The sequence below is a fragment of the Emydura macquarii genome, unplaced genomic scaffold (genome assembly GCF_026122565.2).
Source record: "Emydura macquarii macquarii isolate MOO-44397 ecotype Brisbane River unplaced genomic scaffold, CSIRO-AGI_Emac_v2 contig_1477, whole genome shotgun sequence".
NCBI classification, from domain to species: domain Eukaryota; kingdom Metazoa; phylum Chordata; order Testudines; family Chelidae; genus Emydura; species Emydura macquarii.
The window spans coordinates 4,975,366-5,000,839 of NW_027131614.1; the positions used below are offsets into that span (position 1 = coordinate 4,975,366).

The window sequence follows — 25,474 nt, forward strand, 5'->3', positions numbered from 1 at the left end:
TGATTCTGCTGATTCTGACACCTTAGGGGACAATTTTAAGAATAAGACACTGGCTACTGCCAATGGTTTCTTTGGAACAACAAAGAAAAACCAGCCTGACTGGTTCACAGCTACTGAACATCTGCTGCTTCCACTCATAGAAAAGAAAAAGCAAGCTCACCTAATTTTATTTCAACAACCGAGTCCAGAACTCTTAAGTTCAAAGAGGCTCAGGCTGCAGTCCAGAAAGTCACTAGAGAATGTGCCAAGAAGTATTGGCAAGACCTGTGCTAGAAGATTCAGACCTGCTTTGAAAGAGTGGATCTTCATGGTATCTATGGTGGAATCAAAGAGGCACTTGGTCCAATTTGTAAAAATAGTGCAAACCTGAAAGCGAAAGATTGTACCTTCCTGACAGGCAAAATCTGTAATATAACTATAATAGAAATAGAATTAGTGGGAGTTGCGGATGCTCAGCAGTTAGCAGAGCGCCTTGCAGCATTAGGCCACAAATGAAAACAGTATATGCTATCTTGCATAAAAGCAATGCTGAGGGCTTTCAGTGCTTCTTCTCCAGAAGAAGAATACAGAAGTGAGGGTCATGTGGGGATATCAATATACATATTCTGAATATAGAGGTGGTACAGACCTATAGCTGGTCTAACAGACATCAGACATGAACATTACAAATATTGCTCTCAGTCAATGGTTACAGAAAGACTGGGAAAGCTTGGTGACAAAAGAATAAAGATGCACAATACATTCAATCAGAAGTGAACAAAAGCAAAAAAAGAAATCCAGGCATACAAAAAGCCGTGCCCTCTGTTGGGGTTCATCAGAGCAGGGCAGCTTTCATTTGTTCCAGGGACTCACAGGAGCTTTTGGGATGGGAACTCCTGGGGAGGAACTAAATCAATGAACTGCCTAACTGCTTCTACCCTGGTCATCACACCAATTTTGGGGGATATGCTGACTCCTGTGCATCTCTATCCTCCAAGAAGAATGGAGATTGCAATCGCTTTGCAACACTGTAACCCTGAGTCTGCTGTTGGGACTTGTGCTAGTGTAAATCCTGCATAAGTGTGGAGTGAGTTGAGCCAAATTCTCTACACTGCTGATATTCTTATTTTCTGAGAACTGATCAGTCATAAAACATCAGCTTCTCAAGGGAGATGGGGAAAAGCCTAAGATTTTAAGTGCAGTATTTTAAAAATATAGCTATCAATTATTTATGTCTTATAATACCAGATGTATCAATTTTAAAAATATAGCTGTGTTCAGTTTTATTTCATTTTATTAAACACTACTGTAGGAAAAAAATGTTAGCTATGTAGACTCATCTCACTGTGCAGGGAGTTACATGCCTAACTAAGCTGATTCCTGCACACCAAGATAAGAATATACCTGTTAGCATGTATTTTTTTGCTTTATCTGCTTGTTATATTGTTATGGCATCTTCACAGTCACTTCATTCCGCAGCTATGTATATGCAAGAATGTAAGCAAATAGTCCTCTAACAGAAGCTGTCCCAGATTTCATGAAGTACCTGAGATTTATGTTGTTTTTCCTCATTGTCTAGGCATCCTAAATTGGCATCTCACAGCCCTCTATTGTGATCTCTTTGGCATGTGACATCGCTTGCTAAATGTTCATGACAATTTGGTTATTCACAAAGCCCCACACTATGTCTGCCCTGCCACTCATTTTGTGCAAACACTGCTCTTTTTGAGCAAACAAAGCAATAGATAGCAGGACCAGGGGAATAGAAGGGAGTAGGGGAAGAAGTGTATACCTCAGCCTAATATACTTTATCTATATACTCTCAAAAATGGTTTGCTTTTAGAGCAGACTCCACAATTATAATTGTTCAGCTTTTGAAGTTATTTTAGGAGAAAGCTCAGACTATTATCTGTGATGTTTCAGGTCCAGCCAGTGCCGTTTTTTAAACTGTTAGTTCTTTTTAATTGTTGTTGTAGTTGTGTTAGTCTCAGGACATTAGAGACAAGGTGGGTGAGGTAATATCTTTTATTGGAACAATGCCTGTCTATTTAGCTGTGACACTGAGCACCTTTCCCAGACATGAGGAAGAGCTCCATGTAGCTTGAAAGCGTGTCTCTCTCACCAACAGAAGCTGGTCCAATAAAAGATATTACTTCAGCCATCTTGTGTCTCTAGTTCCCTTTAATGAAGCCACAGTGCTTTTGAACGGATGGTCTACCAAGTGCACCAGGTTGCTTTGTTTAACTGTTGGCAACTCTCAAGAGGACACCCCAGAGGCTAAAATAAGAATACAATTTAGTTTCAGTAACGCAGTGCGATTTGTAAATATGCATATTGTTTACCAGAAAAAATATAATAGATAAATAGAAAAAATATTGTAGAACTAATGGAAAACTGAGCTGTCACAACAGGGTATAGACATATTATGAGTTAGTATTATGAGGATTCAGTTCTTAACTGCCTGCCATAGCCTTAATTCAGCTTGTTTAAAGTGATTGCTTTATCATTTCTGTGAATAAATAAAATAATAATATCAAAAGCACTTTACAGAAGATAGTGAGTATTATTGGCTCCAGACACTATGGTGATTGGTGACTATGTGAGGATCTGAATAAACAGACACAGATTTACATATGGGAAACTGAGGCACAGTATCAAATAGCATAATAGTTGCTATGGAAACAAGTGCAGTGTAAAAATCTCAAATACCATAGGTACACAGACTGTAGTATATGGACTGCAGGTTCAATTCTGCAAAACTTATGCATGAGAATAAATTTGAGCATATGAGTATCCCATTTAAAATCATTCAGACTGCTCAGGTGTGTAAAGCGACTCAGAGGAGTAAGTGTTTGCAGCATTGGACTTGGAGACAGAGAGATACCATGGCCTTTGTGTGGTATAATTTATAAATGCCTACGTGCACAGATTAGTTTTGCAAAATTTTACTGGGGCACTCACCCAGGGAAAGTAATCTTTATTTGAAGAGTGAATTAAATATCTTTATTTTTACGGTATGATCACCATAATAAAGGTATTCCCCAATCCGGCCTTGCAAAGCTGTCCTGGAAATACACCAGCCGGGGCACAAATTCCTCTCACACGCCCCATGAACCCTCCGATTGCTCACCCCAGGCATTCAAACAAGGTCCCAGGAACTTGCAAGCTTGATTTAGAAATTAGATTTAAAAATAAGGGAGGAGGGTTCTTTTTAGTTGCTTCTTGTTTTTGTTAGTCTTTGGGGTTCCTGTTTTCTAGCTTTTCTCTGCAACCAGGAGGGCTGGCAATGCCATTTTTGAAACCACAGCCACGATTCTCACATCACCATCAAATGGCTCCGGGAGCTGGGGCTTTAAGACGCTACAAAATGCCCAATGTCAGGAGCCGCGTGATAAAGTCACGAGAGGTGGCAGCACAATTTCCCAGCATCTGGCCCGCTTGGGCGGCGGAGCAGCGCGGGGCTCACGGCTGTGCCCTGGGGCAGGCACCTGAGCCCAGCCGGGCCCCTCTGCCCCCCATCCCCGGGGCGCCGCCCCTCACCTGGCAGCACCTTTGAGCGCTGCCCCAGCCGCAGGGCTGCTAGCGCGGCGGTCAGGTGGCTGGCTGACGTGGCCGGGAGTCCGCCCTATATGAAGCCCAGGCGGCGCTCGCACTGGCGAGGCGAGCCTGACGCCGGGGGGTGGGTGGTGACTGAGCCGGGCTGGCGGAGCAGGGCGGCGGCGGTCTCGGGAAGGCGGCGCGTGGTGTGGCTGCGAGTATGGACCCCAGCAGCGAGCAAGGTATGGGGCTGGGGGGAGATCCCCCTTTAGCCGGGTGCCCGCTATCTGCCCCGGCCCCGCCTGCCCGGCCGCTGGGGGCGGCGCTGCCTGGCCGGGGCTGCTGGCCCAGCAGGGAGACCGAGTAGCGGAGCAGCAGCAGCAGCCGCCGCCTCCCCTGCCGGCAGCGCCCCTCCCCCACTCGACCCCTGCGCGCTTCCCCTTCCCGCCCCAGCGCGCGCCCCCCTCTAGTCCTGCCTCCGGGCGGGGCGGGCGTGGCCGCGGCGAGCCCTCCCTCCCCTCGCGCCGCAGCAGCCAGGGCACAGCGGCTCGAGCGCTGTGCGTCCTTCCCCTGGCCGCATCCGGGAGCGGGGCGCGTGTGGTGGGGGGGCAGCCGAGGGGCGCTTGTTTGCCTAACGATTAGCTGCGCGCGTCCCGTGGGAGCTGGGGCAGCTGCTGCAGCGGCTGCGGGCAGAGGAGGGGGCGTGGAGGTACCTGGCCCAACCGGCCCTGCTTGGGGCGCTGGAGAGCCCGCGTTGCTGGAAGCCCTAAACTACCCATAGTTTAGTTTCCCCTCTCCTTCCCCTACTAGAACCTAGGCACGTCCCAGCCCCTGCTCCTCCTGTGCCCCTGTCTGCCCTAGCCCAAGACCGGTCTTCTCCCCCCACCCCTTTACTCCCGCTAGGCTTGACACGAAGCGCCCATAGAGCTGAGATGCTGAACCCTCAGGACTCCTCTTGGCTCTTCTGGGTGATCAGCACCTCTGAAAATCAGGCCCTAGGTGGACCCATCTGAAAACATTAGCTACTGGATTTAACTGCCCAGTGGTCCAAATTAATGACTGTATGCCAAAACATCAGCATTCTTCTTAATCAGGGCATCTTCTGCACTAGAATATAAAGATTCTGCTTATGCCATGTAGTAGCCCTGTTGGCCCTCGGATATTAGAGAGAGGAGCTTGTCTGTCTCCGCAACAAAAGTTAGTCCAATAAAAGATATTACCTTGTCTCTTTAAGATTTTACTTAAGATTGAAGCCTTCTTTTCCCTGTCCCTTATAGAGCAAATGGCTTACCTTTGAAAATAAAAGGTGTCTGGCATTGGCCCCTTGTATAGGGTGAGTGCAGCTGATTACAAAAGGAATGATTTAGCTGTATGAATGCAGCTTTTGGTGGGCTGTTCTAAGGTCAGATTCATGTATTTATTTGCGACAGCTTCTCTATACAAACGGCTCAATCGCCAGTCTTGTAAGGCACAATCTCTGCTTTGCACCAGAGAATAAATTCTGATCTTTAATGTGAATCTAATGTCTATGTTCTAAATGCATAGATAGAATGGAATTACTCTGATTTAGCCCCTGAGATGTTGGATAATCTATGACAAATAAGATTGTACATATAGCATCATATTTAATTACTGTACTAGGCTCAAGTGAATATCTTAAAACACAGGCTAAGCATTCCTATCATTATTTATTTCTAATGTGCTGAACACTCTGGATATTTTATGACAAGTATAGTAAACCTGGATTAAAAACCAAACCCAACAAAACACATTCACTGTAGGAATCTGGATGGGGGATATTAAAGGGTTAAACTAATTTTGTAAACCTGGTAGTGGAACAGTTCCAGTCAAATATTCTAATCTGCCAGATCTTCCTGGTAAAGGGAAACATCCAGTTTTCTTGTAGCACAAAAGAGCCTACAATAAATCCAAGGCTTAAATTTACTAAAAACTATTAGCAGGAGAACTGAACCTATTCATTACAGATATGGCTTTCTAATGTGGGGGTGGATACTGGTAAGGTATAGGGCAATGCTCTAGTGAAGAAACCAAGCCCTGCTGCCAAATCCACCAGATAGAAAAAGTTAGGTGCTGAGACCTCTTCCAAGGTGCTGTCGCTTTATTCCTTGGTCAGGAGTGCTAGGGTACTAAGATGTCACATTCCTCACTAATAGCTACAGTGGAGAATCTCTGTTTCTTCTCCCTTGCAGTGGAGGTACATGGTTGCTGAAGAGGAACAGATAGTGAGGATCTTGAGTAACTGGAGACCTTTTTTTAATTGGTCTTCCTAATACTAGTGCTCACAGCTTTGCCTAACAGCAGGGAATTTGCATTACTTTCATTTTGCTGCTGCCCACAGGCTTCTGTGGTACTTGAACAGCAGAGGCACTGTAGCTGTTTGTAGACTCTGGAAGGCAAAACTTTATGGGCTTGGATTTCCTTTATGCTTAGAAGGCTGTCTTTCTAGCTCTTATGGCTGCAAAACGTGCTCCTCCTGCCTTTATAGTTAACTGAAACTCATCTGAGCTTAATCATGAGACTTAATTAAGAGAAAAAGTGAATTGAATTCTGTGCCTTAAGGCTGGTGGTTATGATTGGGCCAACCTGTGACATGACCTGTTGCTCTAAAACACTTGCAGGAAGATGTTTTACGTAGTAGCTGCCTTTACACAGCAACATGCTGCATTATGCACCACTGACTTCTGGGTAAAATAAATTACAAGGTGACATAAACAGCTTCTTCCATTGCCTGAGCCACTGGTGCTGTGGCTTATCTGGTCAAGCTTGATATTTGGAACCAAGTGCCCTCATTTTGTATCTTCATTACATGTGTTCAAAATGATGAGTTAAGTGGTAAATGGCTAGTCTTGGTGTAAACAATTGACTGGCATGTCTCCAACTTGGTCTTTATCTAGCTTTGGCCATAACCCCAGCATTTTGCTTTGATCAGAGGCAATGCACTTCAGCTAACTTGCCTGGCACTGCAGCTGGCCTGATTAACACACTAAGGGTATGTGCACAGTGACTGCAGCAAATTTGCTGTTGTCAGCGATCTATCCAGATTGATTGAGCGGAAGTGAAGACCTGCTCAATCGATCAGGAAGCTGATTCAATAAAACCACCTCCTCAAAAAGCATAGTGCTGCATTTCCCATCGGTGCAGTGCAGTGAAGATGGTGCACTAAAGGGAAGTTATGAAGTCGACAGGACTTACACAAGCTTTTTGCGTAGCTTGTGTAACTCCCATTGACTGCTGCCAAATTTCCGACTAAGTGTAGACCAGGCCTAATGCACTTGTTTAGCCTAACCACTTTCTTTAGTACAAAATGTATTGTATTAGCCTAACTTTAAAAAGACATCAGCGAACTTCTCTGCATGTGCATACAAAAGGAAAGAGTTGCTTGGTAAGACTTAATGCAGAGGGAAAATACTTTGCTAGTGAAGTAAAACTTTCAGTTGTGCCCAATTGTTGACTGTAAATGATTTGTGCTCCTAAGTCACTTTGGTAAAATTTGGGTGCACATCAGTGCGGCAGGATGTACATGTGCCATCTTCAATGGTGTGAAGTACTGAGGACATGATCCACTATGCCTTGAGATTTAGGTCTCAAAACTTTGTGTTTTACTCTGCAGTGGAATTGTAGACTTGTTTGTCAAATTGAATTTTAGTGTGACTTTATGTGGAATGTTATAAAAAAGTGGATGAAACTTATGTTTTCCCAGGACACTGCCACTAAGTTTCATATAAGGGTCTACTCAGGAAAACTTAGTTTTTACACTTATCTGACCAGATTAGTTAAATTAATCTCAGGGGGCCTCAAAGCACAGTATTACAACTTGCGTGAAAGTATATTTACCTGAACCAGTTACTGCAGGGTAGATTTTAGTTCAAAGCAACTATTCCCTGAAAGTAATAGCTCTGCATTGAAACAACATGGAATCTGGAGCAAAAGACTGACAAGACTTGTAGAATGGAATACTTGCCTCTTCCAGAAGCCACTGTCTCGCTACTGTCCTCTTCAGAAAAACACTCCCTTCCAGTCCCTGAATTCCCACTTGTGATCTCATTGTACAAAATGAGAATATGCCTCAGATAACAAAGTCAACTACTCTGAAATAACTGGGCTCCTGCATTGCATGTCTAAGACGACAGCTAACATGAATAATGAGGAAAGTAAACAAATATGTGCTTTAAAACCAGGAGTGACAAGCATAACTTCACCAGGCAAATAGGCCACTGTATGACTAAGAAACTAAAAATGGGACTCTTATGAAGAGAGAATTTAGCTATGCAAGTTTTAAAGTGTGGTTAAAGCAGATCTGGCCCCTTTGGTCAAATAGTCAATCCATATTACAAGACACACCTGGTGGTAAGTCCTGCCTTGGTGAATAAGTTGTCAACTTGTATCTGTTTTTGTCAAGCTTGTTTGAATAAATGTCTTAATTTTTAATGTAATCTACCAGACTTCAAAATTACTTTCTTCACAAAACTTTATACCTCTAAAGTTGCCCATGACTAGACAAATGGGAAACGAACAGCTAAGGGACTGGCCAGTTTTCACTGTCAGCAACTCTTCAGTATCCTGACATTCAACTGACTTTATTTATTTTTTGCAGGTTTTTGTTGGTATGCAGAAGTCAAGCTAACAAACCACTAGATGAATAGAAATGGGCTTTTTATTCCTATATTATAAGGCCAGAAGGGACTACTGAACTAGTCCGACTCCTGCATCACCCTGGCTATAGGACTTCACTGAATTAAATCCCAATAGAACTAGAGCATATAGTTAAGAAAAACATCCAATCTTGATTTAAAAATGTGTTTTATGGTCTCTGGGTAACTTGTTTTGACCTCCTGTATATTGTGGCAAATCTTAGTGGGAAGCTATGTTTGGGTGGGTTAACTGGAAGTGCCCAGACACTCTAAAGTTTGGGGGCAGAGGTGGGTGGAAGGCTGACAAGAGGGATGTATGTCTCCATTACTCTGCCTCTTCCAGCCTTTTTAGATTCTCAGTCCCCCAACAACTTCATTGCTTGCATGTCTCAGCTGCTCATAGCTTCCCCAAGTACCAGCAAGATAGAATTGATATGAATCTAGTCCGTTTCACTGCTGCCCATAGAGCTCTGAGCTTTGTACTTCCAGGAAAAGGAAGAGCTACATAGCCTTAAATGAGGGAATACATTTTACAGAAAACAATGTTGCCAAGGAACACTTCCAACTGACCTGTGTTGTAGATGCTACACCTAGCTATTTTTTACTGTTGCTCCTATTAGGCCTGATCTACACTTTGAAACATCTATAGCATAACTAATATGGTAATGATCGGTGTCTCCTTCTGTCTTTTTTAGTTTAAAAAAAAAGACACTTCTTATGCCAGTGAGAAGCCTAATGTAGAGCAATTCATGCTGGTATAAAGTGCTTTATACCAGTATATCTTATTTTGCTTTGCTTCACCAGACTAAGCTATACCAAAATAAGCATTCTTATACCCATACAACTGCAGTTATGCTGGGGCTGGAATTGCTGCTATACGTATGCTGACCTAGTAAGGTCTATGATGACATAGGTAAGTGGCAAAACCTTAAATGAAGACAAGGTCTTAATTTCCCTTCCCCCCCATGTATCTACCAAGTAGAACTGGCTTCACTCTAAGCTTCAGTCAGAAGTGCTTATTTGGCAAGAACATCATTGTTAAAACACTTCCTTAATCTCTCTCAGCTCAGAGCATCGAATTTTGTTTTCTTGTTTCCTTTTCCTGTTTGCAACTTTCGTTCTTGGGCCAGATTCTTGGCTCCAAAACTGTTTTTTTCAGCACAAACCAAGCATGAATCTTATGGATCTGGATGAAGGACTTTGCTTGGTGTGGAGTGGGGGAATTCTTAGATGGTGTGTAACCAACATAGTCTGCTCTGGAATCTTCCCCAGCCCTTGCAATAGGGGATATGTAGGGGGAAAGTGGTATAGCTGGAATACTTTTGTAATTGGTCAGTCCTAGCTGCCAGACTGGCCCCTTGCTCTTACTACTAGCTGCTGGCATAGTACAGAGTAGCCCTGATACTGCTCTAAACTATGCTGGGTACCAGGCTGGTGCAGAACAGTCATTAAACAGCTCTACTGAGCCCCTTTTAGTAGTACCCAGTGCTTTTTAGAAATGGCTGTAAATTTAGCCCCAGTAAGCCTGCTACTCCTTTCCAATACTACTCTATTTGCCTTAAGAATCTTGTCTCTAAGCTCCTCCTTGCTCCAGTACTAATCACATGCTTGCTTTTGTTTTCTAGTATTAGCTTTTTCAACACTACTGGCCATATAGAATAGTTCCTCTAGCCCAGTTACTCTGCAAATATTAAATACTCCCTCCTCCTCTTCTCCCCCCCCCCCCCCATCCCCCCCATTAGCCTGTAGGTACTAATGTGTTGGGTTTTTAGTAAACAATTTTTTTCTCCATGGGCCAGAATTTTTTTTTCCTGTGGCAAAGCATTGATTTGCCCAGGGAGTGGGGGAGTGTGTCAGTTGAGTGAGGCGTCCTGAATTGCACCAGCCCCTATGAGGTTGAAGAAGCTTCTTGGCTGTTCTAAATCCCACCATTGGCCTCGAGCTGTACCAGGCTTCCTCCCAATCACTTGTCTTTCTAACACCGGGGTGGGGGCAGCTGGTATAGGAGCTGCCTCTATGGGTTTACAATGGTAGAAACCTCTCCTATGCCAACCCAAAGGGGTCTTGGAGGATCTGACCCTCTACCTTCATCATGATGCCTTTGTTCCTTGCTAGCCAGTTGTTTGGCTTGTATACTACCTGTAATTCAATCAAGTATTCAGAGAATCACTGCTGATTAAAAAAATAACATAAATTTGTAACCTTCCAGACAAATAGTGTGCAAGATGGAAACAAACAAAATTTGGTGTTTCCATGGCAGCAGAACAGTGTAGGAACTTTACCGGAATGCTAAGGATTCCTGGACTAACTTGCAGAATTTTATTGTACATTTAAAGTTTTGTGTGCATTTCTCTTCTCCCCTTCCTCCCCATTGGCACCAAACAGAGTAATCCAGGTTGTTGACCTCTGCTCAGCAGGGTGATATGACAGAATCATAAGTGGCTTCAAGGCAGAAGTACAAGTTCAGTCAAACTGTACTGTAGCAGAAAAGTGTACTGCTGCTTCTGCTGGAGAAATAATCTTCCCTGGTCCTAATACCTTGAGGTTCATTGTGTGGTGGGTAGATGCTGCTTATCCTTGGGTAGATTGCTGAGAGTAAGCCAGTAAATAAATAAATAGGGTGACTAAGGGAAAGCAGGTGCCAAAATAAGACTAAGCACTGAACTGAGGAGCTACTATATGGCCAGAATTGCCACTTTGTCAGCTTCAACTTGGGCCCTATGTAGATTCTTAACTTAGATGCTGAGCACATGCAGCTCCCACTGATGTTCTTAATTCTCAGGGAGAGGGGTAGAGTGGAATGGAACTAGACTTTTCTTAGCTAGATACCTAAATTGAAGCCCCTAAAACTGAAAAGTCAGGCCTCTATCACTAAGACATACTGAACTTTTTTTTTTTTGGTTGAGGGGAATGAGTGGGGAACAGGCTGAGTGCCCTCAAATGCAGAAATGTGAAAATCCTAAAAACACTTTCTAATGCCTGTCTCAAAATCTCCTATTCATAAGGGGAGTATCACTGCAATTCAACCAGAAACCAGTGCTAAAATAGGAACTACTTTCACTGCTGTAAAAGTTCTGCCCTCTGTTTTCCAGCTGTGCTTTGTGACCCTATTTGTAGCCCAAAGAACACCATACAGAACCCTTACTAAATGCAGAGTACTTAAAATCTACTCATCAGTTGCAAATGGGAAGGTTCTGCGGCCACTTTTGCAGAACTGAAACTTTTAAATTGTCTAATACTTGGATGCTGCAACTTAAACACTAAACTATAATAATGCAGTGTTGTCGCTCTGAATGTGCAAAGATGGCCTCCCTACCTCTGTTGCTGTTAACTCTCACCTAGCAGCAGAGCAGAATCTTCTTCTTAGAGGAAGCTGTGAGTGGCAGAAGCTTGCACTAGACTTAATCATAGACAAGAGCCAAAATATAGAAGCTAGGGAAAGTTAAGGTGGCAGATTCCTTCCTCCTGCTACAAAATAGCGTGGAAGGGGAAAAGTGCTTTCTTCCAGCAGGTGTAGCTTCAAATTTACCACAGCCCTATAAGACAGAGATGGATTCAAAAGTACGTACCCCAGCAAGATGATGGGATAGCACAGCACCTTGATTAAAAAAAAAAAAAATCAGTCAGTTTGGGGTGGAGTTAAGCTTTTCATTAGAGTTGCTGCTGGGCTTTAGTACAGGGAGAACTCATGCTTGTGTAGCAACCCTTGATGAGTAGCTGTCAAACGCTTCAAGGCTTTTATAACAACATATTGCTTATTTCCTCTTCTAAATGGAGAAATTGACATGTAGAGTTGCAGCAGGCAAGTACTTTATGTGCTTGCAGTGTTAAGCTTTGACTTTCTTTTGTCTCTCTCAGAAAAAAGCCTTTTGTCACTGAGCAAACAGCAAGTTCTGGCAGGCTTTGTGCTGCTGGAGAATGTCTCTCTGCAGTGAAGAGAGGCTGACAGTGAGGTTACTGATGATCCTGCTCTCTTTTTACAGGACGGGCTGTATATGTGAATTAACTGGTATGTTAAAATACCAGTAGCATTACCCTGCTACTAAAATTCTGTGGTATTACCCTCCTCTTTAAGCTTGGCAGATGTGGTTCTCATTTTAATCTCTGCATATTTTCAACTGAGATCTGGAGCTGCTAAACAAAATCCAAACAGACATCTGTGTTTTTGGTTTTTTTTAAAAGAATGCATACCTATCACTAATCAAACTTGTAAAGAGTACAACAAACTGATTTTCTTCATCCCTAGTACTCTACCAGAAAGGAGAGCTAAACTAAGACTTCACTTTTCTCAGTATTACAATTTGCCACATGCCCAGGCAACACAACTGTCAAGTTGATGTAAAAACCAAATTGCCAGAAGAATACTAGCTATTTGAACTATTTCAAAACAGATGGTCACTGGAGGGACTCAGACTAGTATTCCTCTACAGTTGCTGGCAGGCAGGGCTTTCTCTATGACCAGCTCTTACTCTGAAATTGTTTCCCTTCTTGGATGTTGGTACAGCATAGCCTATATGTAGCATTCCACGAAGCCAACATGTGGCTTGCTTTTCCCCTCCTTTTCCAGAAAGATGAGATAAGGACTTCAGGGACTTCTCTAAAGTCTCTTAATTTGAGGTAGCAGCAGTTATCTGCTACCAAGCTGCAGTAACCTTATTTGGAAACCTGGCTTTAACAGAAGACTTGCACAAATGGTTAGAATTAAAATAAGCAGTTTGATTATCAGCTATATGTACACACCTAGTACAGAATCCTGATCCTGACCAGGGTTACTGGGTGCTACTTCAATCACAATACTGAAGGGAACCTCTGTGACACTCCTACAGCCATCTGGCTATTAGTAGCTCATGCTGCAAATGTCCTTATTTCAGCTGGCCCATCCCTGACCACTCCTTAGAATTCCTCCCTTGTTCTAATATCTCCCTTTCCCCTTCCTCTAGTGGGGGAGGCTTGGGGTGGGGTGGGTTGAAGAGTCTACTTCTAATTGGCAAGTAGGAAGTCATTGCTCTGGTTGCTCCACCAAGTTCTTCCAACTCTGTTTTTCCAGCAGAATGCCCTTTCTGCAGAGGGGAAAATATCCCTTCAACCCTACAGGAAGGGGAAAATATGGACAAGATGCAGGAAATCAGACAAAGCTGTAGAGATTCCCTCTGCCTCAAACTTACAAATTACCTTACCTAGCCAGCTAACTGCACTTGGGTGGCTTTAATGTCTATTCAACTTCTTTTGAATATTTAGTGGCCTTAGTCTGCAACAGCTGCACCTGTGCCTGCTGCGTGTTGTTTCCTTAGTACCACTTGAATCTGCAGTAGGCAAGCACTGCAGCTGGCTGAAACCTTCTTTAAAAGCAGGCTTAGTGACAGCTTGGCTTTAAAAACAAACACAAAGTTGGCCTTGAGTTGCAGCCACCCCACTACTGGATGTCATGGTGTGGTGCAACAAATCCTCATAGAAAGTTGATGTGCCCCACTTACTGTGAGCCCTGAGGTAAGTGCTGGAGGCACTGGACTCTAGCCCTCCGTGCTTTCCTTTTTAAAAGACACCTCCTCTAAACAAGAGGATTATCTAAGGTTGGTAGGACAAAGGATGAAAAAACTTCTGGCACTGCTTGAAGGTAGCTTCCAAGCTACCCCTTTAAGGCATGCAACAAGAGTATATGGCTTGGCCTTTGCCTTGGTCAGCTTTCAGTTGCTTGAAAGCCCTACCTTTCCCTCGGAGGGAGAAATAGGTTTAGGACCTTGGTCTCATAAGCCAAAGGGTGCCTGACTTGCAGTGTTCTCCCTCCATGCAACAGTGTGTGGAGAGAGGGAAGCTTCATCATCCTTCTGCTTTGTTGCACTATTCCTGGCTTCTCATATTAGTAATGGATTAAAAGGTGCTCCCCAGGATCTCATTACTGCTTGGCTCCTTTGGACTGAGCAGTGAACCTTCTCCCCTCATTCTTCTGGATACGGTGCTTCCCTAGGGCCTTCCAACCCCACAGGCTGCATGCTACGTGTCTGCTTAGCCTTGTTCTAAGCTGGTATTTCCTTCAGCTCTTCAGGAACTGCTTCTTCCAGCCTTGAATCTTCTGGGCTGTAGCTGAGGCTGCCCATCAGACTAGCTGCCTCTCTCTCTCTCTCTCTCTCTCTCTCTCTCTCTCTCTCTCTGCAGGCAGTCCCTAGATTAGAGGCAGTGGCTGGATACACACACACCTCAGCCTTGTCTTCCAGTTCCTAATCTTCTTCCTCACCACAGGCCCTTATTTCCTAATTACACTGCCCTGTACTGGTTAGGTAATACCGGCATCCCTGTCTCTGCTGTGCTGACCTATGGCCTAATCATTTCCCTACAGGTCATCCTAAGGTGGGAGGGGAAAGAGTACTCAGTAATGAGACAACAGGCCAATGACAGTAAAATTGTCTTGGTGTTTGGAACTGCAATGTGCAGAGTGTTACTTCAGTACCTCACACTTTGTCTAGAACAGTGTTTCTCAAATGGTGTTCCGCAGAACCGTAGGGCTTTGTTGAAGGGTTCCGCAAAGAAGTGGAACTGCGCTGCCGGAAGTTACAAAAATTGCGTGCCGCTGAACACGGCTGTTCGTGTGCCGCTGAATCAAGCCTACACCGCGCCGCCGAAAAGAGGAAGATTTTTTTCCACTTTTCGGCGGAGGGCATGGCATGGGTGCACAAAGGTTCCAGGGGGGGAAATAAAATTGAGAAACACTGGTCTAGAAAACACTGACTCTGTTCTTAGCAATAGTAGTCATAAACCCTAGGTGTGTTGGTAATAACACTGCAGGTTTTGATTTGTCTCTGTCATGAAAAGAGTAAACACTGGAACCCAGCATTTTGGAGACCCAGCTGTAGTTTGGCCCTTCTCTGAGAACTGCTACAGCTCTAGTAAAGCATTCAAAGTTGGAGAAAGCTAGGGTTTGAAACTCAGTGCCCATCACAGGATGTAGGGCACAGTCTGGTTGAGCCAGGCCAGAGTTTTGACTCTAAAAATCTATCCAGTGTTTTTCTGTTTAGGACCTGTCCACAGGATACACCTTTGCCTCCTATAAAAGTGTCTATCTCTGAACAGCATCAAATGGTGGGGGGAGGTGGAGATGAAGTAGTGGTATCTGACAATTGGAACAAATCAAAGTGTTTGTCTTTTTTTCTAAAATACATTGACATAATTTAATACACTTCTGGAAGGTGCTTTTACTACAATGGTGAGGGGCTGTGTAAAACTGAATAGAAAACTTCTGGTTGAAGTAATGGGCTTGATGCTGGAATTTCTGGGTGAAATTTGTTGGCTTGTTATGCATAAAGTGAAATTCGATTAAGTCTTGAAGAGACTATTATGATTTCAGAATTGATGCATCATCCTGTAGGGGACAAAAATGAGTAATTTTTAGCTCTTCCCTATAATTCAAGGTCAAGTGGCTAGGGCCCCAATCTTTAGATTACTCTAAGAATCAATTCTATATGGTAAGCAGTGCTCTAACTGAAGGTTTTTTTAAACATTTTTAGGTTTAGATAATTGACCCTTAATATGGTAACATGCCCTGCCTTCAAGTGTAAGCCAGTTAGTAAGAACATATCTCCATTCTACCCACAAACATGCAGTGGGCAACTGTCTGCAACAGAAATATTTAACTTTGCCAGTACGTCATCAACTGTAGAATTTGTCTTCTGACACTAGCAGATTCTTAGCCCTTTGGAGGAAGGGCAACAAATACATGATGTTGTACTATCCAACTTGTCGTCAGCACTGCAGTTGACTTCAAACTTGGGCAATCACGCACATGGTCAAGGGAGAAACAAGCTCAACAGGCATGTATTAAGCACTGAAGTGAAATTGCTTAAATTATAGAACGCTGCTATATTTCATAACAACACCTAAAACTTTAAAACTGTTGCCCTGTTAGCAGTATCTAGTCTAAGAGAGGAAATCCTGGATTCTCTGGCTCTGCTTTACACAGTATACACTTTGAATTCAGTAGGATTCTTTGCAAATCCATGGCAGCAAGCACTCCAGAGGCTTGACTGTAGTGACAAAAACATACTGTCACTGAAGTGTTAAAGTACTTTTGACACATGAAAGCTTACTTTAGCAGTGTGTTCTCTAAGCCCATCTGCAGCCTCAATTTCTGCACAACACAATTTGTAGAGACAAGCTGGTCAGACAAATCTTACAATATAGATACTGAGGTCTCTACAGTATCTCAGGCTGGCAATAGTCATGTGTAATTTACTGCAAGAGTTCAAATTCACTAGCATTGATAGCTGGAGCAGTATCTTAGGGGTGATGAGTGCACAATAAAATACTTAATCAATAGAAATTGTCTGAATCGTAAGTGTAAACTACATCTTTTGTGAGGGTACTCCCTTGAATAGGTTTCAGTTGTCACGTTAATCCTATGTAGTTTTAAAGCAATGCGTTCATCTTGATTTGAGCACCCCAGTAGGATATGGATTTCCTTTCAGACTGAAGGGGTACCCATTCTACAAACTCTTCAGAGTACAAGCACACTCAAATGGACCAGTTCATATAGTCCATGAAGTCACAACTACTTTCTTTATCTATTTTTACTCCTGGTTGGCACTGAAGTGCCAACCCAGCTAAGAGGGAGCTAGATTCTATACCTCCTTTGAGCATTAACATAAAAGTTCCCATGACTTGCATCCACTAATAAAGCCCACTGAAACAATGCAGCTAAGTCCTTCCATCCTATGCATGAGAAGGAAACCCATCATGATTCAGATCCTAGGAAGGATCTGCAGAGCAAGCACTTTATTAAAAACTTAATAGAGTAAGTGTAGCTGTAAATGGAATACATGCAATAGCAGGAATCTTCTTCCTTTCTATGATTATTTGCTTATCCGAGTAGAGCTACACTTTATACAGAATTCCCCTCTAACTAAATCGTACAAGTATTCAGTTTTGAATATCCTTCAGTGTCCTACCTAAATTAAATGGGCTTGGTCAATTGTTATGGCAGGGCTATCAAATCTTAAACTTGGAAGGAGAGTGCAGGATCTTTGCTCCAGCCCCCAGCCTCAGAGACTGAAGGCAGGGTATATATGTGAAGGAAGAATGGGTGGAGGTTGAGAGAATGGAGTGGAGGGAAGTTGGGTGAGAACACTCAAAGTATTCTGAGCTCAGAAAACTCTACTTACCAACAAAGTCAAACTATATAAGAAAAGTATGAGGGAAACCTACTTGAGACATCTTAAGATCAGAGGAAATTCTAATGAATAAGATGTGTGGGTCTGGAGGGGAATAGGTATGTTACAATAAAGCAAGCTTCCTTTAAAATGTGGACTGTACAATCTTTGAGTAATGACTATTTATATTAAATCCAAACTGAGCCAGCTCTTGATGGGGAGTTGCTGCTTACTAACCCCTTTGGGATGCTGCTGAAGTCTCCTTTTCAAGCAACTAAGGCCTGGTCTACATTGCTGCCAGTGGTTGACAGGACACAAACAAGCTACATTATGTAGCTTGCTTATCTCCTGTCAACTTACTTACATTTCTGTACCATGGCATCTCCATGGTGCTACGTTGACTGGAGATGCCCTCCAGTTGACACAGCCTTACTCCTTTCTGGGGAGGGATGGATTAATGGGTTAATCAGAGAACACTTCCAAGACTGAGCAGGTCTCCTCAGCTGGCTCATCAATCCCGCTGCATTGATCCATGCAGCCCCGGCAGTGTAGACATACCCTAAGTTTTGGTCTGTTATACAAATAGGAACTAGAGTACTTTCAGCAAGTACTCTAGCAAAGTACTACTATGCCTTAGTAAGTTGTAAGCACTGTTGATTAAACATTGCAGTGGGATGAATGTGCCATTTAGAATTGCCTACATCATTCTAGCAGATTTCAAGAACTTGAGCTGTTTTTAAATCTTTGACCTGTTTGGCATCACATTCTACACTTCAGAATTAATTTAGAAAAATAGTTTGGATTAGTATTTTTTGCTGGGGTTAAATTTACTAGAATTTAAATATTCTTAGCAATTATTACCCACATGGTAGTGGTACCATGTGTCAGTAAACCGGTAAGCCTTGTTTTGCACAATGGCCTGGACCACACTGAGTTTTCCATGAATGGATATGGAGATTATTTAAATATCTAAACTGCTTCCTAGGTTGTAAACTGATATGGTAACAAGCCAGTCTGCTACTAAACTCAGTAACAAGAAATAGCTGTTAAAACTTGCACGATAGGCTTCATGACTTGGATTACAATTATGAAACAGGATGTATGCATAAGTGATGGAATGTATTGCACAAGGTCAGCAAAGTTCCAGTCGTCATGGCTGTACATCATACATTAATTCTAGCTGAGAATGTGCATAATTCACAAGATGAAGTGATACTACACTTTAGTTTTTAGTACTGTACACTTATAGATGTTTATGGACCTCCATATTGCAATTTTTGAATCCCTACAAAATAGTGCTAAGTTTCCTCCCATACCACCTGCTTTCTGAATCTCCGCACTGGTTTCCATGTTCACTGCGTCAAATTCAAGACCTGTCCTTCCAGGGCTTGCATAACTGTCTCTGAATTGTTCCATTAATGCCAGTTTCTACATGTTGTCTATTTGCCTTTCACTTAACATTTTAAAGTTCACCTGACCAATTTCCCTGTGCAATATAAACACATTAATAGATAATCCCCAGTATGAACATGCTGATGAAGGCAGATGAGAGCAACAATTTGCCATCAGATTAGAATGATTGAAGCAGTCCCACAAGTGTGAAGAAAGCAAGGATGCCAATACTATTCCTGGTTGCCAAATGATTAGGAAGGATCAGAGCAATACTAAATTTAAAACATCTGAACAAATTCCTAACTAAGCATAGTTTGGGAGAAGTTAAAATCTCTGCTCTGGCAGCTCTGCGGAACTTTATCTTCCATTAATGTCAAGAAGGCAAATTCGCACCTAGGTCACTTTATCATCACCTATGTGTGGCAGCAATACTAGTGAAACTGCTACCTCTCATGCTTGGCACAGCAACCTGAGTGCTCAGAAAGGCTTTTGTGGTATTGGTAGCAGGCCTTGGATAAGAGGGGACCACATACTGCTCTGGGCCCCATCAGAGACAAAGTAGCATATGTTGCAGATAATCCAAGACCTAGAGGAACAGGCTTTGAAATAAATGAGGAAAACTTGTTCAATGAGTCTGTTTGCATGCGATCAAGGAGAAAAAGTTTATTTAAGAGGAAACAAAATTAGTTTAGACTGCTGCAGTCAGTCTCCTAGGTATGATGGTTTCACTTAAAGAAATGCTGCCATGTGTCCACTTGCCACAATTTCAACCAGTATCTAGGGGGTCTCCAACAGTGGACAGCAGGAAGCCGATTTTAGAGAGCATACTGAATAGCCAAACAAGAAATCAGTTAATGACAGAAGCCTGTGGTTGGCTGAGAAGTGGAATGAACATCTTGTCTTTGTGGAGACCTCAACAGTTGGAATTTTTTGACCAGTTCTATTGCAGATGTGTCAATGTTGGAGAATAAAAATGTATTCCTACTTTGCATAGTAAAGATCTACAGGCCAGATATTCTGCTTAGAACTAAACCAGAAAACCTGTCTCTCTAGCATTCTTCCACTCAGCCTTAGTCCAGCCTGCAGTGATCTTAGATGGATCCCCATCACTCCTGTATCTGAGCATCTCACAAATGTACTTGCCTTCCGCACAAGAAGAGGACAAGTTAATCTTTTTTTATTCAGTTGCCTGAGTTTGCACAGGAAGTCTGTGGTATAGCTGGAATTGAATGCAGATCTGAGTTCTGGTAGTACCTTCAGTGCTTAATTTTTGCCAGGGCGGAGTCCCAGCAACTCTAGGCTTGCCAGTTCATAGCCCCAGCACCACTGGACTTGCCGCCTCAGTTTACGTAAGTTTAAAAAAAAAAAAAAAAATTGCTTGAGCCCTGGCACCTAATTGCTTGAACCCCAGCATCTTTCATTCCAAATTAAAAACAGAGTACCTTAACTAAAGACCAAACCTCAGCTCTACCCAGTATTCCAAAATCATCAGGAGGATTCTGGGATACAGACATTAAAATTGAGGAATGTTGCTTGGCTGACTGAGCCTGGATTTTGGGCTTCTGGAAAGACTTCAAAGCCATCTCCTTCCCTCCTGGTGTGGAGACTTTGAGGCTGGATGTTTCAAGCAATGAATGGTATGTTCTAATGCAGGTGCTAAGCATGCTATACTGTTCTCCTCCTTGGGATCATCGTACTGTCTGATAGGCACTTACTTCCTCAGACTAGTACTGACAATGCTAGCGTGGGCTATCCTAGCTAACTGAAGTGATGGTTTCCAAGAAGTGATAATTTAGATGCCTTGTAGCAAAACTGCTGTGAAAACACTAAGATGTCCCATTAGATGCCTTCCACTAGGTCCACAAAATGAACCAGCACTAATGATAAAACATCCTTAGTAGCTTTTTTGTACTTGTCTGTTCTTCCTAGTGTCCAATCTGCTGTCTTGTTTAGATGACAAGCTCTTAGGTCATATCTTTAAGCTCCAATAGTGTGCTTGGTGTTGGCTTCATTACAGTAAACTAAATTTAGGTCACGTCATCCACATTTAGAATGTAACACATTACAAACTCCTGAAGCATATCTGTGCAGTTGAGGATTTCTAGTCCTCAGAGAAGCTTGATTTTCATTTCCCACAGTCCAGTGAGTTTATCAAGGTACATGACAAGCTTGCTGTAAAAGTGGTGAAATGAAACAAAACCAAGCCAGTGAGTAGGGATAATTAGTATTTTATGATGTTGCTGTCAGATGAATGAACCAAGACTACCTTTGTAGGCTAACCAGTTCACTTAATTATCGGATTTGAAATAACTGTATGTTTAGTCGTCATAAAACTTTAATGCTGCTTGAACTTACTGTAATAATGGGAAATTAGACTCTAATCATACTGTTACTGCTAATGGACTTCATATGGAGTAATAGACCTTCCTCTCAAATGAAACCACCTCAAATATGGTGGTCTTGTTAGAGAACAAGGGAAATGCACACTATGTGAATGCATAGGCTTTGTGGAGACCTTTATGGCAGGGGAGGGAAATCCTTAATCTAGATGTATTTGGTACATTTGGCTTGAATATCTTGACTTAAAACTAAGTGATCTACTGTAGTGACAAAATGATTGCTACTTTTCGTCAGACTGCAGTCTGCTATATTAACACATGAGCTAATAGCTGTTGGTTTGTATGCAGCATCTACAACTTTAGTTCTACCCATGTTACTATTCTGCTACAACATGAAGGGTGGAACAAGTGGATTAGTATTTTGGAGTCAAACTACAATAAGCAGAACCAGATACATCAGGTGTTCTTACTATATTGTCAAATACTGGATTATTTGAAGGTCAAGATCTCAAAACCAAACTGAGTATCTGGTGTCTGCATTAACCTTTCTTGCAGTCTCCAGCTGTGTGCATGCACATGGGGAATGATGCAGGAGGAAACTAACAAATGGGAAACTGGTCAAACATTCTTTTGAAAGTTCATTAGGCAATACTATGTACTAATACTGCAGTAGCACCACAAATGAGATAGCTACAGTAGGGAAGATAAGTCTCATGGTGGGGAAGGGTAGTAATGCAAAATAAGTAGACTCATCAGTATTTGACAAATGCAACTCATTCTACTTGTTACAAATCTAATTTTATATCTAAACTGTATATCCTAGGTCCACTTGCATGCAAGTTATCACATTAATGTCAAGCTGCCACTGAGATTAATATCTATCTTTCAAGATTCCTGAAAGATGTCTGACTAAATAGTGAACTCTTTTACCCAAGCAGGGGAGCCAATCCCTTGTATTAATAGCTCTATTATTCCTAGCCATTCTTGAGAGATTGTCCTTTGTGTGTATACTCACGTCAGCCATACCACCTGAGTAAAGTGTTCACTGATAATCTTCTGCAACTAAAGATACAAGTCAGAATGGCATGGGACAGCTGCATAACACTCTGCAATTTGCTGAAGGGAGCAAAGGTGATTAGTAGCAGTTCTAAACTGTCAGTTTGGTATACATCATCTTGCCTGCAATCATTTTTTAGTGTATCCCTTCAGTAAGGCAGACTTCTTATGCATTAGCTTAAGATATGACAGAAGTCCAGTTGACCATGCTGTGACACTACTGCAACCTTGAATTTAGCTGGTCATGGCCTTGAAGAGAGGAAAAACAAGTAACACCAGGTATTGATTCCTTGGTGTGAGCATGGTTAATGTATGCTGTTTGAACTATTACAGAAATAAGTTATTTCTGTACTGGATGGCTAAGCTTGCTGTACTCTAGTTCCTTATTCAGTTTGCCTGTAGTAGAAACCTTCTACAGATGTATGTGAAAGATCAAGCAAAGTGACAAAGATGTGCTCTTGGTGAATATGAAGCGGAGTCTCTATGCATAACTAGCTGGTTACTAAAATCTGGAAATGTTCTTTCAGAAAGAAACACTTGAGCCTCTAGAATCTTTTAAGATAGCTGAATTTTAAGTGACTTTAGGACTAGAATTTATATTCTGCTATTTGTTACACACCCTAGCTTGCAGTAGCAGTGGGAGTATGTGCAAGCAAAGTGAAAGCTTCCTTCAAAATATACCAGATTCTCCTTGAGAGGATTGAGCTCATAAAACAGGCTGGTACTCCAAGCTCTGGAAGGAGGGGAAATTGGAGTATTTGAGAGTTCTAGGTTTAAAATGATCAGTTTCACACACAACTTTTTCTGAAAGCTATAGGAGAAATCCCATAATAGCTAGTGAAGAGTTCCCAGGGAATTCTGGAAACCTGGCTATTGCACTTCAGATCATAGAGAGCTCCTTCAGTGAGTTTCTAGGAGCTTTTTCTATTGCCAAAATGGCTCAAGTAGGGTCAGTAGCCCGTACTACTGCAAAAGCCTGCTGGGGGAAAGTGGGTTCCCAGTGCTCCTGAAGACAGACTTTGAAGAGGCATCCACCCCTGAAAACTCGGGGAAGAGGGGGAGTTGGGATAGCTCACTGAAAACAGAGGAGAGGAGTACATGTAGAATCCCACAGTTCTCAAAACATATATCTGGTACAGAGTTAATGGAAGTGTGCTAACTGCTTAATAGCATCCATACCAAATTTTAAAGGGTGAAACTAAACTGGTGCTCCTCTGTAGAGTCCCTGCCTGGCATGGGTCTAGCTGTATGACAAGCCTGATAAATGGACTTGTCTACAGCGGAGTTGATACCAGAAGAGTCTGAATATACTAAACTTAAAGAGGATCAAACTGATCCTTAAACAATTTTGCTATTGGCAAATCAGACAACCTGTAGGGACTGGGAATGTTTGAATACTGTTAAACTGCTAAGAGAACATAGACTTATCTATTGCTAATACAGGTCTATTAACTGCTAATTAATATCTTTCCACCATAACACTGAATGTGTCATTTCAGGTTTTCTCAAGAAGCCAATGCAGTGAGATGTAAACAAGGCCAGTCTAACTTGCTTTCCCAATTTTTCCCCCAGTGCATATTCCATAGCTTGCTATTTCTACAGAACACCATTAGGGGGAGCTCAACTATTTATTTCAATATCTAGACATTAATTTTAACTTCATAAGATGTAATAGTGTTAAAAATATCACATTTAACCTTCATACTCATACTGAAACAGTATTAAGTGCAATCTAAATATTTAACTCAAATATAAGTAAGGTGACTAGATAAGTGTGGAAAAATCAAGACAGGGTGAGGGGTAAAAGGTACCTATATAAGACACAGCCCCAAATATCAGGACTGTCCCTATAAAATCAGGACGTCTAGTCACCCTTAATATGAGGTAGGCAGATAGCTGTTTTGAAAAATCCCTGGATCTGTCCCTTATTTCTCTAGTGCAGCGTTTCTCAATGGCTGGTCCCTGAGAGCTCCCTGACAGTTTAGGAAAGCAGCAAACCAATCCCTACTATCAAAAAGGTTGAGGAAAGACTGCTCTAGTGCAGTTTGATGTCCTCAGTTCCTCGTTTGAGGGATGCTTTTCTTGCACTTCTTCCTCATGTCAGAGATGCTGGTGGAAGGCACTGGATGCTGCTACCGGTAGTGGTAAAGGAGTCTCCAGCAAATTAGATGGTGGCTCTAGCAGAAAAAAAATGTAGACAGAAGACTTTGGACCGGGGTGGCCAAACTGCAGCTTTCGAGCCAGGTTTTTTTTTTTTTTTTTAACAGTTAAAGGTGTGGTTTGCAGAACCTTCACCTCATTCTCCACCCCCCAGGTGGGGGGACTCGAGGCTTCTGCCCTGCAACAGGGTGGTGGGGCTAGGGGCTTCTGTGCAGTGGTGGAGGGCAGGTCTTGAGGCTGGAGCCTTGAGTCCTGGCAGATGCATGCCCCGTGGGGCAGGTACCTCTAGCCCTACCACCCCGTCACAGGGCTGAAGCCCCAAGCTCTGGCAGGTGTGGCTTGGCTCTTGAACTTCTGAAGGTTGTCTTACGTGGCTCGGAGGGTGAGTATGTTTGGCCAACCCTGACTTAATAAAATCACCTGTTTGTGACAGTCTATGAATGACTAGTACCTAGGAGCAAAAATGGCCTTATGGGGTATCTCTAGGTCTGGGGGAAGAAGGGTTAAGGGGCCCTTGCACCATCTTTAAGTCTCAACTGGCCTTAAACTGTTCTCTGGTTGAAGCTGCAAAATTCCCATATTAAATGCACAAAACTTTTCTAGTGTGGACAAGGCCTAAAGAAGTAATGAAGAGTGGATGTTTGGAGCCTATTCTGCTTGGATGTCTTTGAACAAAAAAGTACAAATTAATATCTTCTGTAAACAAGCTTTTTCCTATTTTCAGCCCTTGGTATAGCTGCAGCTATACCATCTCCCCTGGTGCCTCTCACCCCTGCTTGAAACGAAGATAAGCTGCACAGGTCAAACTGCTGCTTATCTGTCAGGCAAGTTACTGACGTAGCTGCACTAGTGCAATGGACAGAATCTGGGCAGAGAATATGGAGGTGTTCAGTCCCTTACAGGAAGCTGTTTGTCTAAAACCCAGAATTAGAGCTCAGTTCTCTGCAACTTGTATGAACAAGGGAACATTTGTACTACAAATACAAGTAGTGTGACAAGTCCTTTTCCCACAGTAACTGTCAGGCCTGAAATCCCAATGACTATTTAAAGAACTTTATAAAAGGGACATAAGGTGACAGTCTGCTCAAACTCTCAAAACTTCAGTGTCTTAACTAGATGTCATGACTTCTAAACCAAGTTACTATTTACATCAGCCAACTCTCCCATTGGAACAGAATTGTAATACTCTCCCCCCCCCCCCCCCAAAAAAAAAAAAAAAAAT

The 25,474-nt window shown here is 42.6% G+C and overlaps 1 protein-coding gene across 4 annotated transcripts in view; it reads left to right on the top strand.

The window, feature by feature from the left end:
* The first annotated feature begins 3,435 nt into the window (after positions 1 to 3,435).
* Positions 3,436 to 25,474, top strand: part of LOC137156683 (tumor protein D52-like) — a 188,351-nt gene continuing 166,312 nt past the window's right edge. Inside the window, exon 1 of one of the 4 annotated variants that reach the window (XM_067553573.1) lies at positions 3,436 to 3,758. In XM_067553573.1, coding sequence (XP_067409674.1) covers positions 3,737 to 3,758 — 22 coding nt within the window. In that variant the 5' untranslated portion in view covers positions 3,436 to 3,736. The remainder of the gene's footprint in view (positions 3,759 to 25,474) is intronic. The other 3 variants (XM_067553574.1, XM_067553577.1, XM_067553575.1) reach the window with 3 other exon arrangements.